Below are 19,846 nucleotides of genomic sequence, written 5' to 3'. Positions count from 1 at the left end.
ACCGTAGTACTGCAAACGGCAGAAGCTATTTATGTAAATTATAATTTGGCTTCACAATTTCCCTGTTGGTCCTTTAAGACAATAATAATGTCAGTTGAACTTTTAATTACTACAGTATAAACAACTGCAGGGGAAATACACACAAACCAGCACATTGTATTTTAAGGCTTGTTCTCCGAGATACTGAATAAAGATCACAGGCATCGGTCTGCACTTCACTGATCTGTTGTTGGCAGGATTTTGGAAGAACCTGCAATGTTTTAAAGGTTGTCTTTCTGTGATGCTTTAAGCTGTCAGTGTGAAACGACATGTCATACCAAAGCAGGGAGAACAAAAAGGCACAGAGAAAAGTGATGTGTATGCACAATGTGGATTGAAAAACACTTCTGATTAGAAAAAGGCCTTAAGAGATCTTTTTAAGAACATGATGAAGTTCCTAGCTTTTTTGTGTGTGTGTGTGTGTGTTTCGCCTAGACTGCTTTAACACCGCCTACCACTGCAGACATATCTCTCACGCAAGTAACTTTCTTTTATCTCAAGCAGTGTGTCTATCCCAGATTTTCAGTTGAATCAATGCAAGATGGGCCAAAGATGCAAAACAATCGTATTGCTTACAAAACATTTACACAAAAGATCAGTTCAAATCAATGACAATAAAGATGTGGGTGGTTTTGAATTGTTTTCAGAGCATCGTAAGACAAAAAATAAACCGTTTTCAAAGCGTCAGTAGATCTGCTGACTTCCAGATTTGTTTGCCAAGTTCTTATCATTTTATGCCAAGGGATTATAGGAGATAAAGTCATGGAGATGGATGTTAGTCTTCTCTTGGCCTACTTTAGTCCATATTAACTTGTTCATTCTCAGTCTTTATTGCCAGACCTTGATCTCTCCGGCCCAGTCGCAGGTGGCTGCAGTCGCCGGCAGAACGGGATGCTGGGAAACGCACAGGCAGGGCTGGCTGTGGGCGCGGAGAGTGTGCAGCATGTGAGCGTTGTGGTAATCGTAGAAGTGGGCGGAGCCAGTGGAGCTTCCTGAGGCCAGGATACTTCCATCCAGAGAAAACTCACACTGCACTGCATATCCCTCCACCTGCAACAAGAATATATAAGTCAATCACGCTGCAATATTTTTTTTATTTTTTTTTATTTAACCTTTATTTAACCAGATAAAAACATTGAGATAAAATCTCATTTTCAATGCTGACCTGGCCAAGAAGGCAGCAACGTTACACATAACACATAACACAAACATATAAAATACAGAGAACATAACAAAGAAAACAAAAGACGAAAAAGCAGTCACTACATTGTGCACATTAGGACAATAAAAAAAGTACACTACTTGTTACTGCAAGAGCAGCTGGTGGTGAGGACTTCAGACAACTTCAATTTAAAACATGATATAGAGACAAGTGCCCTCAGTTTAAGGCGTGATTGAAGGTCATTCCAAGACCAAGGACCATAATAAGAAAGACTCCTTTTTCCAGCCTCAGTCCGTACAGTAGGTACCTGGAACCGTATCCAGGCACTGGATCTGAGTTTGTAAGAGTCACAAACTGGGGCAAATCTGACACATATGTAGAGTGGAAGCTTACCTAAAATGGCTTTATACATTAATAAAAACCAGTGCTGCATCCTACGCATAGTAAGTGAGGACCATCCAGTTAGGCTATACAGTGTGCAATGATGAGTCCTATAGGGTGCATTTGATATATAACGCAGTGCAGCATGGTAAAGTGGGTCAAGTTTGGCCAAAACAGTGGGACAGGCAAATCTATAAATGGTATCACCGTAGTCCAGCTGGGACAGGAATAAGCCAAAGACCAACCTTTTACGGGATGAAATTGAAAAACAACATTTAAATCTGAAAAGGAAGCCAAGAGTGAATTTCAATTTCTTTGTTAAAACTTCAATATGGTGTTTAAAGTTCAGATTACTGTCCAACCAAAAGCCCAGATATTTGTAGGTATCAACAAACTCAACAGAAACGCCATCAAGGGTGTCAATGGAGAGGCAAGAGGAGGACGCTGACTTGGGAGCAAAAAGCATTGCTTTGGTTTTCTTACTGTTCAATAGCAGTTTAGAATCAAGAAGCGCATGCTGCAGCGTGATAAAATCTGATTTTAAATTGGAAACGGCCATATCCAGAGAAGGAGCACACGAGTATACAATAGTGTCATCAGCATACATATGATAGGTAGAAAATTGCATCTGATTACAAATATTGTTTACATATAATAAAAAGAGCAAGGGCCCCAAGATAGAGCCCTGTGGAACTCCCTTCTCCAAGGTGACAGGGTCAGAGACAGTACTACCCAACCTGACGCATTGAGTACGGTCGGTTAGATAACTCTGAAACCAGCAAATGGCATTGTGACCGAAACGAGACACCAACATAACATTAGACATAATGTGGTGATCTACAGTGTCAAATGCTTTGGCTAGGTCAATAAACAATGCAACACAAACTGATTTCTTATCCAAAGCAGCCTTAATAAGACTTTCAGACTGGCAGTCACAGTACTGTGCTTTGATCTGAATCCAGATTGCATAGGGTTAAGGATGTTGTGTGAATTTAAAAAAAGTTTTAGCTGAGTAGAAACAAGGGACTCAAGAATCTTTGATAACACAGAAAGATTTGAGATAGGACGATAGTTATTCAACTCCGTGGGATCACCAGCTTTCAAGAGGGGCGATACCAGAGCTTGCTTCCACACAGCTGGCAGTGTGTGAGTGGACAGGGAGAGATTAAAAATATCAGTTACTGGTTGTGCTATCATCTGAGCTGCAATTTTTAAAAAGAATAAACTTCCACAAAGAGGCATTTTAACGTCTGAGTAATTCCAGGTTCGGGATCCAGTTTATAACACACTTGGGCAGCCTAAATGTTAGAATAGCGTGCATGTGTTCTTACAATACACAGCTTAAAGCCAACAATGACAATAGTTAAAGAGTAGGATGACTCCAAATGGCCCTGACCATGAGATAAGGTATTATTAATAAGAAGGCGGGTTTTGTTTAGTTTTTCTGCTTCATTGAGTTTTATTTTCTCTCAATCTCTTATTCTTTGTTTATACTGAATACATTTTACTTGATCTTAATGGCACAAACATGATTCCATACATCTTGGGCTTTTATTGTGATAGGTAAGAAGAGATGGGGTTTTGCTGTAGCGCGCTGACTTTGACAATATGGCAATAAATGACCAAACATTTTGTTTTATTTATTAAGATATTTTATTATAGGCACAACAAGCGCTATTCTCTTCCTCTGCCGTATATCGAGTGACAGATGGTGTCATTATTCTGCAGCCATTCAATTATGCAATTTAAATATACCTCATAACGACACAAAAAAGGAAAAATGCTGTCTATTGCCAAGTTGAGTTACACCTAAAAACTCTGGACCTTTACTTTATTTGGAGGTATTTTTGTCAATAAAGCCTTAAGGCTCTAGTAACGTATTATAATAACGATAACGGTTGTGTGATGCGCTGACAGGTTGCTTACACATTTACTCTTTTAGAAATGCTACAAAAGACTCTCTAATAAAGTACATAAGAAAGAAAGTGGGAAAAAGGTTCAGACATTAAATTACTTTGTGTTTTCTGAAATGTTCTTTCGGTTTGAAAGGTTGTGTTTTGCACCTCAGGGCCACCGACAAAAAAAACCTGGAATGTGAGATACCAATTTGTTTTCTGTCCATCTCTGGATTTGTCTTGAATCAATAAACCAGACGCCACGGGAGCAGCTCAACGTGCTCTCAGTAATATTTGCCAGCCATATTCTGCTCTGTTTGCCCGCCTCAGTGGAAATATTGCTTTGTACTTAGTGTGTTTGTTTTAGGGGAGGGGGGCTGAGGAGGAAACAGGGTATGGATCTACGCTGCTTGTCGACTGTTTTGTGTAGGTTACCATGGGCGTTTCATCTGTGTGTGTATGGGTTTGTTTCAGTGACTTTGAACAGTTTGGTGTGCGTGTGTGAAGCTGCTGAAGTTGTTAGTGTGTGTGTACATTCTGTATTGATGAGGCCTGCGTTAGACCCGACCCCTCACATCCCCCACCCCGAGGCCACAGTCGTTCCTGACCTTGTGTCCTTCGAATCGCCGCCTCTTGTTCATTCTGAAGGGCCGCTGGGAGGAGAACGCCGCCATGTAGTCCCCGTTAGTCTGGGCAACAAAGGACTCCTCGAGTGGGTGGAGAGCCAGGCTCGGGCACGTGAATCGCTCCTGGAGGCCAAATGCATGCAGGGAAAAAACAGAGTGTGAATGATTTCATTATTTTACCTTTTTGTTGCTGTTGCTAACCATGAAGTTAGCTGCATGTCAAGTATAACATTGTATGAAAACATTTTATATTCAGAAGAGGAGAGGGAGGACCAATTAGTGGATACCCTGTATAATGCTGCAATTCATCCACTGAGGTCATATATCACACACACACACACACACACACACACACACACACACACACACACACACACACACACACACACACACACACACACCACACACACACACACACACACACACACACACACACACACACACACACACACACACACACACACACACACACACACACACACACACACACACACACACACACACACACACACACACACACACACACACACACACACACACACACGTTTATTCAGTAGAACGCACACTTCCTTCAGCACTATGTAAATGTCAAAATATGCCAGCTCCACATGCCTCATTATTACAAACTTGTCAGGGAGTTCAAACTATTCAGAAATGCACCCTAACTGTGAAATATATTGAGGCTGTTAAATTCAAGCTGCTTCTTAGCCTTTTTAGCTGATGATTTTTGAAATCATGTGCCAATCAGAACAGGGACCCTTTTTGCTCTTCACACTTTATTTTGGAATTGTATTTGGAAAGTTGGTTTCTCCACAAATAGTTTGTAAAATGACAACAGCTTATTAGCTAACATTTAACAATTATACTGTTTTGCTTTGCCTGTACAGTATATGTTGAAAAGATTATGTCTGGAGTTTTTATGACAATTCATGAACATACATATACTCAGAACAACCTATGATCATTTATATAGCAAGGGTTGTGTGATCAGTTCATATAAACACATAATTATATGTAGGTATTGTGGGGGAAACTTCTGAAGCAATTGGAAACAGGACTCGGAGAGGCACGAGGAGAGCTGGAGCTTTGATGGCAAACACTGGTGGTTTATTTGGAGTTACGGCTGGAGAATTAGACAGGTGGTGTGTCACGAGTTGACACAGCGGTTGCCAAACCAATTCTGAAGAACTCTTCTGCAGCTCGATGTTTTAACTAGTTCGGAGTGTAATAATCAACATTCTTCATCAGTGAGACTAAACAATTATGGACCCTGAATCTAACTAGAGCTCTCGTCCATAGGAAAGAATGTGCGCCAGGGAACCTACGTCCCTGAACAGTAAACTACCTCATGGCGGCTTGTGCTCTGTCATAGACTGGCAACAACAATGCGCCCAAGCTGCTCTTCCTTAAGAGAGATAGCAGCAATACCCAAGGCCGTAGAACTATGCCATGGGAAAGGAGACAGTGAAGAGAGAAAACGATGAACTGGGTCGAAGGTTGAATACCTAAGCAAATTATTCCCTAACAGGTATGTTCATAAATTCTCACATTTACTCTATGTATAACATATTGAATATCTACTGACAAATCAAAACAAACAAAAAAACCTCAATTGTTGAATCTTAACCAACAAGCTGTTGAAATGCTACAGATACTCTATAAACTACTGTATGTAGGCAGACTATCAAAATGGAGTGTAAACATGTTCCTCTTCCACATAGAGACTTCCTGACCTGGTAGATCTGGTTGGAGAGCCTGGCGGTGGTCTGGTAGTCCCAGGCGATGAGCGTGCGGTCGGCCGAGTCTCTGCTCACACAGTCAGAGCTCGATATGAAGTCCACACCACCTCTCAGAAACAGGATGTCCAAGGTCTGCTGGACCCCGGCTTTGTACACTTTCTCCACCTGGAAACACACATAAATATTAAACCTCATAGTAAAACATTCCATATATGATATAGCGGGAAGTGTCTCTGTTTGAAATAACTTAAGTAGTTCTTTAAACCACATTTTAATTTAGTTAGAATTGAGCCACCCATGAGGCTGTTTTAGCACAGTATACTTCTTGCTTGAATACACAATGTTAATTGCAGAAGAGCAATGGACAGGAAGGAGGGAAACATCTGGACCTCTGCGTTTATGACAAGATAATTACTTCAGTAGAGTTGTAAGCTGTGTTTGCCTAAAAACACTTGCACAATTACCTAGTTCTTATGCACACACACCAGCATATAAGTTCATCACAGTGCTGCACTGAGGTTATAGTATAAACACAGGGAGTGAAGCCACCATCGGGCCGTCATAAAAACATTTATATTTATATTTAATATTTACTAACCCTAACAAAAAAGCATCAAAATCAAGTGTTAAAGCGGCCGTTTCAGGTAAACTTGAATAAACTCACTCAACCATTTTCAGTTGAAATGCTGAAATGACATTAGTCTTTGTCTCAATTTGGAGGGACACAAATTGATCCTACTTCTGTGTGAAGGCCACAGCTTTCTTTTTTACAAATCAGATGACTTATCTTCAGAGGTGCTACACTACAAGGCACAATGTAACATTCAACAGTAGAATAGCTGCCCACTGCTCCTACTAGGATGGGTTAAATGCAGAGAACACATTTCACTGTGTGAGCTGTGTGCTCTGCATGTGTGACCATTAAAGAGGGTTTCATCCCTCCCAATCTATCTATCTATCTAACCCTTAACTACAACTTCAACTGCTCTCCTTTGCTTTGTAACATGAACCACATTTTAATCAGTGAGGTTTAACAAACAACAGTAGAGCAGTTTCAGACAGCCGGCTCAACCTCAGAAGTCCCATTGGAGGACTTCAGCCTAAGTTTAATGTTGTGCCTGTGAGACTTGGACCTTTTATCTAGTTGGGTAATTTCAGCCCAAGAAGGGATAACGCAGCCCAGGACTAAGACTGACAGGCAGCCACGGATCTACAGCATTAACAAGCCCTTTGCTGAGGACTGGTCTACGCTCACATCAACACACCAGCTGAAGCAATCCCTGCTCTATTTAATTAAAAAACCCTGCAGGGAAACGATTCAGCCGTAGGGAAAAAAGACATGTGAGCGTTCAGATTGTGAGGAGGTGAATAGTATTATCATATAAAACAGTCCATTAAGCGTAATAGAAAAACAAGGCTGGAGCTTCATGGGAACAATTTATGAGTCGTAAATGAAATTAAAATGCGGTCTGAACAATTAGTGTGAGAACCTGCAGTGTTGCTTCGATGCATACGGCTTTACTGCCCTTTGAGTGAAATACATCATGGGTGCGCGGCCAAATAGACACCCTGTTTTTGTAGTGGTGTGTAACTCTGAGTGTGTAGGAGGGAGCGAATGTTCAAAGCCGACCTGCCTCAGATTTATAAGTTCAAACAACCGTGTGTGAGGCGAAGTCAATAAAAATGATAATTCTACGGTAGGGAGGTTAATAAGTTTGACCTTGCAGCTGCGGGAGTCCCAGGCCTTCACCATTGAACTGTAACCACCACACAGGAACACGTGGGGGTCGCTGGGATGGAGGACGGCGCACATCACTTTGAACTGGTTGTCCAATTTCACCAGCTGCTGCCCTACAGACAGGAAGACATGAGAGAGAGAGAGGGAAAATGTAGAGAGGTAGAGAGAGAGAGGGAAAAGGTAGAGAGAAAACAAATCCATCATTTTTTGTCGCAACAGCTCACTTGGTTTACACACTATCAAACCAAAACATGAAGGAAACGGGAATAAAGCTCACATTTGCAACATTGCTCTCACAAACGTAAATCCTAAAATATAGCATTACAGATTATGTTTTTCACTATCTTTGAGATCCATGAAACAAGGCTATTTTGACATTTCTACAATTTAAGTCTTGAATATAACGTATTTTATGTGGAATGGAAGCACTGCTTTGATATGTAATGCTAGAAAGGTGATGCTTCTATGTATTTTTTTGTTGTGAAATGACAAGACTAAACCAAATAAGAAAATCATTTAAATTACATTTCATTTGAGATGCAAACCCTCCTGAAACTTCTCTTTGGTTTATTAATTGATCACAGTGCCCATTAGATTCTGTGCAGTGAACAGTGTGTGTAATTCAATTGTGCCGTCGCCTTTGCTTATAAACAGAGTGATTGGAAAACAAGCTCACTGATAAAAGATACAGTAAATCTGGATGTAAGTTGCTGCCAAAGAGAAAAGTGTTCCCAACTCAGTGTACCTTCTGAAATTCAGGAAGAATTCATGTTACATTAAATGGCAAAATGTTTTCTGTGGTCATTTTAAGGTCAGCAGAGCTTCTCGACAGGCTAAATTACACAAAGTGTGTTTTGATAATATACAACTATTAAGTTATCATCGGATGCCCCAGAGCAGTTTAACAAATCAATTGCCTGTCTCAATTTCACAGCTTTGGTGTGTATCTAAAAAGCTTAAATATAATCTAAACTAACAAAGACGTTCAGAAGAGAATTATGAAACACTGTTTTGGCTGGAGGCGGCTTTATCTAATATCAGTTTAAAAATGTCATATTTAGAAACAAAACAAAAACACTGAGGGGATTAAATATAATTAGGCCTGTCAGGGTGCGACCAAAAATAGATTTCCTGGGAAAACGTTAAAAAAAAAACTACACAAGGAACTTAAGCAGACTAGCTGCTCTGTCAAAGGCTATGCAAAGTAGAACAGCTCAGGGTTCACCGGCTCCTCATTAATTCAACAACAAAACCCCATCTAAACAGCCATAGCCCCACAACAAAAACGCACTTCATTACGCACTAGTCCTAGGAAGTTCTTTGTAGAAGGGGCAATGAGTCACAGCTCGTAAACTGCCGCACAAATTGACCTTTTTTCACTTAATGGCAGGCTAGCTCGCTTTTAAATTCGACTGCATTGATCCAAAGTTTTAAAAGGCAATTTTGTCAGGCTCAGACTTCCTGTTTAATTGGCTTACCCACAGAGATCTGTCATTGAGATTTAAAAATGATGTTTGGCAAGGCGAGGAAAAATCAACACTGTTCTTATGATAAATGGGGCATCATCATGTTTTAATTAAGCAAGATTAATTAGTTTGCTTTAGGGGGGAGATAAGGAAAGTCTGCAGTGATCTGTCCCTCCACTCACGATAGTTTACTTTAGTCCTAAAAAGAGCTGTGATCATGCTGTGGAGTGACACACACAGCGGATAACTACAGAGCAGGGGACATTAGGAAAGATTGGAGCCAGCCCCTTAGAGCAGTGGGAAGCTAGCATGAAATGGATATTATGCCTCATTAACGGCTCCACCAAAGCGGGGTGCTGCCACCGCTACATAAACAAAGGTTAGAAAAACATTGCTGGGTTTTGACAGTCCAAATACATGTTTTGGTAAACAAGCCATATGTGTAACTAGTTTAAAAAATATGTACAGTGACCTCCAGCTACATTTAGGAGGTGTTGTGAGACATGTAAGAAGCACATTTAGCTTGAAAATGAAAGCTTATATATGCTTTAATGATCATGTGTTTAATTAGCACGCTCACATTGATAACCGAGCTTAAAAGGAGAGAACAACGTCTGCATAATGGATTTTTGTGAAAGCACAAGTGAGCAGCACTTATCGCTCATGTGAGGAGGGTTGCTGATGACACGAGGGTGGCAAATGATACTTAATATTTAAGATATTCACTTCAAGGGCAGAAGACCTTAATTTTCTGAAGGGAACAGGAAGAAAGTACCCTTGAGTAGTCAAATGTATTCAAGTGTCAAGCTACTCGATGTCAGATGCTTTGAAATGATATCATCACATTAGCATATTCTATATATTTAAAAATATAGCCAATGTTTCTATTTTTACAACAGGTGCATCTGAGCAGGTTATAAATGAGACAGTCACCACAGTGAATAACAATCAAGTAGATAGTCAACCGAGCAGGTTACTACGGTAACTTGAAAGTTTAAAGTAGGTCAAAATGCACATATGCTTGCCGGTGGCATTTGGAGTAAATGCTTCTGAGTGTGCTGCTGCATGCATGGTCTCCTGAGGAGCACTGCTTAAAGTTCCCGAGCGAATACAGCCTCAGTGTACGAGTTACCTCTTGAATGTGCAAAGGAGGCATCAAGAACATAATATGAAATTGTAAACAAAATTAAATACAGAAAAACTCCAACATGATGCCAATAATATTGAAACTTTTTATTGGATCTCTCTTGGATCAGTCTCACGATTGCCATTATCTAAGTTATCATTATATAAAGGATAATGTTTTCTTATAATAAATATAAAATGCTACAAAGAAAATAGCCTAGAGACACTGTTAGAAACATTACAATCTATTTATTTCTGAAATCAAAAGTATGTCTTTATATTTCTTTATTGTTAAGTTCCTGCTGTGTAAATGTGTAAAACTAAAATATATTTTTATTTATAAAAACAAAAGATGTACCTGAAGTAGCTGCAGCCAAAATGTCTAAATATCAAGACAGATTTATAGTCTGGACAGGATTTAGTCACATCAATTATAGGATTGGCTTGGAGGTATACTGAAATTTTTTATCAAACTATTTTCTGTGGGATGACCCAAAGTGTCAAACCCCATTGTGACTCATTATTTTGCCCTTGCAAGTACTTTTTAGCTCATTCTCAACTAGCGCATTGCAATGATGTGAAACTCCATCTCACAGATAAACTATTATTGAATGCTTCTACTCATCGAAATATGATTCTGCCAAACCAAGGGGAGCTGGAAGGGCATCTCACTCGCTCACTCCAGCACTGGCAAAAAATCTTCGTGTATATTTGTTTTGTCTTTTTGAAAGCAAGGACACTCTCCTCTCTGCCGGTGCCTGAAGGCATCTGCACAGAAAACTCAAGTTTTGCATACACATGAACGAACTGACACTTCAACCTGTGGCAGCCTGAGGGGAGATGAGCATATTTTCCCACACCGCCCTCTGACAATCAGCTTTTCCAAGGACAGCCGAGGAAGCTCTGGACAACAGCTGCCACCTCAGACTAATGCCCTCCAAGAAGAAATTCATTTTATTCCACTCACCAACTCCTGCTTTTCTGAATGTATTCTGCCTCTTTTGATTTCTTTCTCTCGCATTCTTCCACTGCCCTCTCTTTCTCATTCCGCATTATGCCTCCTAACCTGCGCTCCCTCTTTATATCCTCCTCTCCCGCCTCTTTTGCTATTCAGCTGAGACAGCCTGCCTGTGGCCCGCTGGGAGTGGATATAAAGATTCTACAAATTAAATTGGACACAGGAACAACTGCAAAGACAGCCAGAGAAAATGGGCCCACACACAATTCTGAATGCTTAGACTTCTTTTATATTTCTCTTATAAATACCAATTGGAGCAGCATTTGGAGGCTGTGGTAAAATACGGGTCAGGTGTCTTATAAAACCCCTCATTAAAGAGCCTGGAGACATTTCTGAAGAGAGCTCAATTGAACAGAATAGGCCCAGCTGCCTTCCTTGTTAGAGTAAACGGCTCGGCATTACTGTGAAGAGCTAAAGATCACATTCACCCTGATTACAGTCTGATGTGGCAAACACTCAGCTTCCTCAGCGTCCACTCACTACTGGTAGAATTAGTATTATTTATTTTTTTATATTAATCTGTAATGGAGCCAGGACCTTTTTATAGCCCTACGAGTGTGCCATTTGCATGATCTCCTGCAAAGATGGGAGCAAACAATGTCGTGTTAAGAACCACATTCATTTCAAAGTATGCAGCTTGGCCTCTATGTTATTTTCACTGCTCGAAAATAATTGGTTTTAAAGTGTCAGTGCCGAGGTCTTTACGAGCACACAATAAAATGCACTACAATTGAGCAGAAACTGGGCAGGAATTCCCAACTCCCATGTTAATATGCAACTAAATTACATTTTCTTCATCTTGTGACGCCAAAAGAATAGCTGTGTAGAACCAGCACACTTCTTAAGCCTCACCTTCAAAAAGGAATTTGGTTTATTGAATTTTGTTAACAAATAAATCATATGAAAATAAAAAGGATTAGAAAATATCATAGAAAATGAGAAAACGGATTATTTGTTGCTTGAAGAAGGCCCGATAAACAATGTGTGGAGGATGTGATGACACCTCTCAAATTTGTACAACTTAATCCACCATCCTCTTCCGGAAAATTCTGTAAAGGTCCCTTTCTTTTTTAATTTGGAAACTAATTCCCGTCTGCTAGTACAGCCCTATCATAAATCCTAACCATATTCCCTCTCTTTTTCATCTTATTTTCATCCATTTCATTTAAATGTAATTATAACTCATCTGGAAATTGTCCATAAATAAAGTAGAATAATACAAACTAAGAAATACATACAAATAAAACAATATGTTTAACCTCAACAAGTTCAAAGTTGAAGTTATGGCCATAAATGTGAGGACAGTTTAGCCCTTTTTTTTCCCTTGAGGGTCTTCAATCTTTTTACTGATTCAGGTTGGAGGAGGTCATTCATTTTCTACATGCAATAGTAAACAGTGACGATAACCAATTCCGTTACTATAGCCAAACGAAAAAAAGAAAAAGTGGTGCAGGATTGTTGTGCGACGGCTCTTTGGATGTCTGACATCACTTCATAGTTGTACGTTTCACCTCACTAGGACATCCCACGGTGCTGAGCAAGGCAGCGGTGTAAGACCAAAACATTGGTCAATTTATGGTGGTTGTTTGTGACGTTACAGTGTAAAGTCATGGTTGCTGCTCCTGCGGTGATGTATCCATTATTGATCCCCTTCCTGGAGCTGCCTGTGTGTTTACTGGGCTGGCCACGCTATTATCCGTAGGCTCTATTGACAGTATTGACAGACATGCTGCGAGGGGAAGTGCAAACGGCAGCAAGGCATCACATAGCAATGTGTTGACCCTAGAGCTGTAGATGCTACAGGGGCTTTACAACTATGAGGATTGTATGTTGGCTCATTGTGTTAAGCCCCTCCGAGTCTATGATACCACAGCCATTTAAATGTCGGGGGAAAGGACGATGGGGCAAATGGGGGTTTTTATTTCAGCTGTGTGGAAATTCATGATTTGTTTCAGATGAAGGAAATGATAAGGCAGCATCACATATGTAGATTGTATATTTGATTGGTTTCTTATCTTTTCTGCCATGCCAATTTAAATGTTCGCTTGGCCAGAAAGTTAACCAAATGATTGATCAGTTGTAAATGTCACCTTGAATGGTATGTATGGTCACTAAAAAAATAAGAACTAGGAAATCCAATGAGCCAGCAGATTTAGTTCAAGGTTAATTTTGTTAAAGGTTAATACAAATATTGGAAATGTACAGAAAGTAATAATGATTAATGTCTTTGTATATGTAGGTTTGTGTGTGATATATGTCAGATATGAAGAGAGGGAGAAAAAAGCAAGAGTGATGTCTCATTTTAGGAAGGTGTAGACATAAGTTTCAATGTTACAGTTTCAATTCAACAACTTCATTCCTCCTCTCTAAATGAGACTACAGCTTCACGGCAGGTTTTCCAGAATACATTCTCAAATACCAACATTTTATTTACATTTTGGAAAAAGAAGGCAGCAATCCTTGAGTTACTTGGAGGAATCTTTGCAATGGAATCATTTACTAACCTTAAATTCGGACTAGAAAAAAAACTAACTAAATTAGAATTTAGTTAGTTTAAGGTATAATGGCCAAGAAGTAGTTTTCCTACAATTCGAGCAATACGTTTAGAGACATTTGAATCCAAAAAGCAGCTCAAACTACATTTCAATTAAATAAATGTAAAGCTGACTGGCTGTAACTTCTTCAGTATTTAAGAAAACACAAAAAGCTTCACCAAAGTTATTGAAGTTAAACTTTCCTGGCCTGTAGTCAAATGCAAAATCGTTGTTATGCGACAATTGTGTTCATCAGAGCCTGGAGAAAGTTGTCACCTGTCTCAACGTCTGTGATCACAGCCGTGTTGTCAAAGGATCCTGTGAGGAGGCGTCGTCCGCAGGGGGTCCAACAGGCATCACGCACGGCTCCCGAATGGCAGGTGTAGACCCTCAGGCATCGCCCGCTCTCCGCGCCGTCCCACACCTGCCAGATATGAGCACATTGCATCAAGCCAAAGCCACAAACACGCCGAGACTGCAGAACCACGGTCGCTGGAGGGGAGAGTGTTCAGCTTGAAAAACAAAGCACATGGTATAGAACAACTTCAATTGACGGGAAGTGATTGAAGAGTTTAACAAAATGGTCAAATCCAGTCATTTGTGCAAACTGACATCTCTCTGCCATGCCTTTGCAGACGATGCATTGAAAGTGAAAGGGATATAATCGTTTCATTCCTGCCCTTAATTCTATTGTAATGACACAAAATTGATTGGCTCGGCAAAGTATGGCTGGATAAATTGGTAAAATATGTATACAAATCAGGCTTATTTGCTGGATTTAAAAGCAAGGACAACCTTACTAATGAATGAATCAAAGTAATGACCTTTGAGAGTGCCTGTAAATCAATTCCCTGCAGAGTGTAAAGGCTGTAATGGTTTGTATTAGAGGTTTCTCTGATTATAGCGAGAGCACAAGAGAAAAGCCCCCAGCTGCCATTTGTTAGTTGGGACTGCCACGACTAAAAAGGGTTGGAAATGTTACAATATGATATAAATAAAATTCCTTAAAAAGCAGACAGTGATTTATGAATAAGGGTTTAATCTACCAGGTTGTTTTGACAGTCCTTGTTGTGGTGTTTTTACACTGTGCTTCAAAAAGATCACTTACGATGCTAGTCACTATTGCAATGACATGCTTTTTTTATCAGATTTACAAATGAAATATAGAGAGAAATAGATTTTATGTCACATATGTCAACAGACAAAAGCTCCTCAGTGGTCCGGTCGCGTGCCCACTGAGCTATATGACACTAATGATGAAGTCTTTTTTGCTTCCCCAGCATCGCCAGGGCCACAGAGGGACTTTGAAGATCTGTGGGGCCCTGCAGCCTCTCCCTGTGTTTCATTATTTACGCTGAATTCTCCATACAGCATAATAAAGTAAAGAAGCACAGAAGTTCTGTACCGAGCCCCCCCCCCCCCCCCCCAGGAGACAGATGGGGGGTAAGGAGATGGACGGGGGAGGCTGACATATCCATCCAGCAGGCAGCGGTTTGACAAACAGAATGGCAGAGATGCCTTCAGGGCGGGAAAAAAGTGACAGAGAGACAGAGAGTAACACTTCTAATAGCAAGAAGCTTAATACTGGAGTGACGGCTCTATTAGGAATATTTCCGTTCATTGTCCACACAGGAGGCCACTTCTTTTATACGATCCTAGGTTTAGGGAAACACTTCCATCTCAAGGTAAAAGGAAATCGGTTAAACTGATGATAGCATCTTCAGTCACAAAAGCTTCAAAATGTTCAACTAAACATACTTATTTAGAACAAATCTGCATGTTGCTTAAGCCCTGACTCCAGTGAGTGACAGCATTAATGATTTCTCCAAAACAGCACCATACAATGCACACACAATTGCAACAATCCCATACAATGTGGGCACGGGTTGTAAATAAGCACTCGTTTATTTGAATCCACTTTAATTTCACCGGCCACTTAACAGACACGCAGAGCGGATCCTGGTGAATGACTTGTTTGGAGTCATCTGTTTCCTAAATGACTCTGTGTTATTAAAACTAAATTAGTATTCGTGTTATCAACTTAAAAACTGCTGCTTTACACCTGCCGTAGCCATGGTGACAACGGCTGCCAACTGGCTGGAGTAATGATAGTGTCTCGGAAGGTGGTGGCGAAGTCCATAGGGACTTGGCTTGGCAACTGGAAGGTCACCAGTTCTGGAAAGACCAAGTGCTACCGAGGTGTCCCTGAGCAAGGCGCCGTTCCCTACACTGCTCCCCGGGCGCCGTACATAATGGCAGCCCACTGCTCCTAACACTAGGATGGGTCAAATGCAGAGAAACCGTTTCGTTACATACTACGTAATGACAATAAGTTGAATCTTCTTCAATCTTCAATCTTCTTCTAAGGAACTGATACACAGGATTGAGGAAGACTAAAGGAGAGACTCCGACTTCAGCCAAAGAGAGAGGTAAAGAATCAGTCAGTACTGAAGACATAATCAATAGAGCAGGCAGTATGTCAATAAGTAAGAAGTGTATGACAAGCTGCCTCAATACAAGAAGATGAACAATGCCACGTATGTCATTTTCTAAACAGTGTTATTGTACTCTTACTGTAGCACTTTCAAAAGTCATGCAATAGATGTCAAAGGAAATTGCAGTTATGTGTAATGCACCTTTTCCAGCAGGATACTATGCTGCCTCTGTGCAACTATTCTAATAATTGCTACATCACTCCGATTTTTTTTCAAGGAACAATTCCTTCTTCTAAATTTACATTTGTATTAGGAGTTTCTTCTTCTGTCTTACATAACAGTATATGAATATCTTTAAAGACCCATTTTAACGTTCATATTTGTATTGTGTGCCTTTACTGAGACAATGTACATGCGTAAAAACCTTTATAAGTTTGTAATCAGTTAAAACCAGAGCAAGGTCCTATTAATGAGAGTAAACATTTAAGTGTGAAACTCAAGTATTGTTCATGCAGTTTATTGTATTGCAGTTTGTAGAGGCATATCATTTAATGAACACCTGCCAAATGATTTCTGTTGCCATAAAAACATCTACAATTATAACATGGTGGGAAAATGACAACTGCTTGAAGACGAGCACCTTCTTTTCTCTGCTACAAACTCATTCATAAACACAATGAGAGTTTTCAATTGAAATATCTGCTTACTTAAATATATTTTGTATTATGTTTAAAATAATATCTCTTACGAGTTTTACAATTTTTACATTTGGCATCTTCTTAAATCAATGAATTATTGTATGTTTCTTCTTGTATAATCATGAGGATTGCATCATGCATCATTTCTTTTTCACCTCATAATCCTGCAATACGGAATCATTATTGCTTCCAGTTGAAGTATGCATTACCAGTTACTGGGGCTAACACAAATGACTGTGTGGAGGCTGAATGTCTCTGAAGTCGGGACAAACATTTGGAGAAAAAAAAGAGACCTGTTGAAAATCCTCCACTCAAATCGAGCAAAATCACCCACGGATAAATGATAGTATTTCATATGCTCTCTATCTAATGGTGTCACAGAAAACAGCTGGTTTGGCAGTCTGAGATAGAGGGAAAAGAGACATCCTTGCATACAAACAAACAAGTCTTATCCTCCCTTTACCTCCCCATCTGCTCCAAACCTTCTTTCCAGGAGAAATAGAAGAGGTGGACTCCATACTGCTGCACTTGTATGATTATGCAAATGATCACATGCATATTCAAATCATTAATTATTCAGAGTCCTCTTAGGATATTGGTGGGGTTTGTGGTTTACTACTGGGATAGACATATTTATCTGGCTGGCAAGCACCTGCATGATTTGACCTTTACAGTAGGGAAATGAAGGATTGTTTTCATGGTGTGAATTACTGAAAAGGAGGAGGAGAGGGAATTGGAAAAAGGGAAAGAGAGAGAGAGATAGCAAACCCCGGGGGTCCTGACATACATTTAGCTGACAGTGACAGATATGATTCTGAAGACAGTGGTTTGTGGTACATTTATAAATTGAAGCAGCAGGACTGATATCTCTGCCTGGGACTCTGTGCCAATTACACTGCATGTCAGGTAAGTGATTATCCCCTTCTCTGTGAACTTGGCACCTGCCTGAAAGTATACTGATAAATGGGTTGTTGTGTTATAAAGCAATACAAATGGAAAGACAAGGGTTCCCTATCACTGTGTATGGAGTCGTCAACCTGAGCAAGAAGGACTATCATATGATTCAATCTTGAATTACAAGATAGACCAAATACCTCAATATTGCAATGATATTGTAGGGTTGACATTGGTGCTATCACAAAATATGTATCAAGTTAGATTTTTGATAGATAAGCATCAATATTGGGAAAAAAGTGATAAACAAACAACAGAGTGGTAAATTAAGAAGATAAGACGCATGCAATATTACGATATCAAAATCTAAGAATAAATCCATACGATATCAATATATTGCTTAGCCCTACAATTAGGGTTGAATACAAAGCCTAAATGATAGCACTACAGAAGCATTGAATCCCTTTCCATCATCGTCATACTATAGGTTCAAGGGCTAAGTATCAATGATTATCTGATCTGAATTCAATGAGAGTTTTAATTTTAGCTCATTACCTTGAAAGTCTTGTCCATGGAGGCAGACATCAGCAGATGGCTGAGCTGAGGCACAGGACACCACTGCACTGTGTTGACGGGCCCCTGGTGGCCCCCCAGCCTCATCAGGAGCCTACGCGGTATCCCTGCAGCACCAGCCTTGTGGGCCAGATACGGCTTTACTCTGGCCGACACTTCTGAAAGAATTTGGCTTTCCCTGGTCTGATTCCCTGAGGCTTGTACTCCTGGGTGTTTTGGGTCCGTTATCTCCACCGAGGGGGCCAGTCTCTGTCTCTTGGGGATGTACGGTCTCACACCAGGCTGGACAGTGTGATGTCTTTTTGCTGAGTTCAACCCATCGCTGAAACTTTGTGGCATATGAGGAAGAGTCTGCATTGGTGAGATAATTCTCGGAGTCACAGGTAAACTCAAAGGAGCAGCAGTATCTCTAAAATGTTGTTCTGGTGCCGTCCTGTCACTGCAATATTTTCCATCCCAACTCTGAGGTTGTGAATGTGGGTGTAGGGAAGAACTGCTTCTTTCCGAGGCATTTTCATGATATTCCAACACTGAACTGTCAGGGTCAAGTGTGAAACTGTGAGGGCACGGTGTTATCTTTGGGGAATGACACATCTTGACATCTTGGTTTTGTTTAAAAGATCCAGTTTGGAGAGAAGCTGTGAATCCCTCCTCTGTTCGATCATGATCATCATCTTCAGACTCTGAATCCTCGTAGGCCACTAATGATGACATGTTCACATGAGGACAACCTGTGTGAAAATAACCCAGAGGGGAAAAAGGGAAAACAGATGAGATGTCAATCCATTGGAGGCCCAAGGGTGACATCTAGTGGTTGCGTATTGCTCCCCTGTTACTTTAAAATGTGTTACAGCCATAGTCTGTATGTAAACAACAGCAACCCTGATCCAGATCCTTTTAGGGAGGTCCATCATTTCAATTTGTGCATTTTAGCCTTTACTTTAGCTTTCGTCACATGTTTGAGGTCCTTCCATCAGTCAACACAAAGCCAAAACTTAGTAATGCTAGCTAAACTCAGAAACTTTGATAGAACAAATCACCTATAGTTCCTTACGTTAGTTAAGAAACATAAGGTACATTAAAGACAGGACGCCGTCGCATTACGTTGATATTGCGTTAACGCAATTGTTACATTCTGAAGTTAGATTATGTGTTGAATGCCATGGAGCAAAATTAGCTAATGTTGGACGTTTGCATTTATGACTGAAAGTCTAATAAAGCTTACAAAGTAAAGCTAACGCTACCCGATTCATCTGCATTAAATTGTCGTACCTGAAACTTGGTTAAACAAGTAATATCCGACGTCTGAGCGTTAAAGCAGTCATACCTCAGGTTCAACATCCCGCAAAATCATAAGAGATTATGCAGTTTCAGAATAAAACGAATATTTCGATGTGTCCACTCGTGTAACACTACGCGCACGTTTACATGCTTTTATTTTGAAAGCTTCCGGTAGGGGCAGACAGAAGTGGTTGTCACACTGATACTATTCCTACGATGTATACGTATTTACAATTAGTTTA

At 40.2% G+C, this 19,846-nt stretch overlaps 1 protein-coding gene across 1 annotated transcript; it reads right to left on the bottom strand.

Annotated features, from left to right (window-relative positions):
- Positions 1-666: 666 nt before the first annotated feature.
- wdr25 (WD repeat domain 25) lies at positions 667-19,669 on the bottom strand. The gene is made up of 7 exons (XM_034125690.1): positions 19,596-19,669; positions 18,306-19,054; positions 14,000-14,147; positions 7,563-7,693; positions 5,837-6,007; positions 4,086-4,226; positions 667-1,089 (listed from the first exon to the last, which is right to left on the bottom strand). The coding sequence occupies exons 2-7, from the start codon at positions 19,035-19,037 to the stop codon at positions 868-870; spliced, it is 1,545 nt and encodes a 514-aa protein (XP_033981581.1). The 5' UTR covers positions 19,038-19,054; positions 19,596-19,669; the 3' UTR covers positions 667-867.
- Positions 19,670-19,846: the final 177 nt, after the last annotated feature.

The sequence above is a fragment of the Trematomus bernacchii genome, unplaced genomic scaffold (assembly GCF_902827165.1).
Source record: "Trematomus bernacchii unplaced genomic scaffold, fTreBer1.1, whole genome shotgun sequence".
NCBI classification, from domain to species: domain Eukaryota; kingdom Metazoa; phylum Chordata; class Actinopteri; order Perciformes; family Nototheniidae; genus Trematomus; species Trematomus bernacchii.
The sequence above is the reverse complement of the archived record's forward strand: the minus strand, read 5'-3'. Positions and strand labels throughout refer to the sequence as shown.

Bases quoted from the DNA above. Each gene is read 5' to 3' on its own strand.
- wdr25 (XM_034125690.1), bottom strand. From the start codon at position 19,037: ATGTCATCATTAGTGGCCTACGAGGATTCAGAGTCTGAAGATGATGAT. The intron at 4,227-5,836 runs GTCAGGAAGTCT...TTTGGCCTCCAG, and splicing joins TCTCCAACCAGATCTACCAG to GAGCGATTCACGTGCCCGAG. The intron at 1,090-4,085 runs GTCAGGAACGAC...TTCTTGTTGCAG, and splicing joins GGCGATTCGAAGGACACAAG to GTGGAGGGATATGCAGTGCA.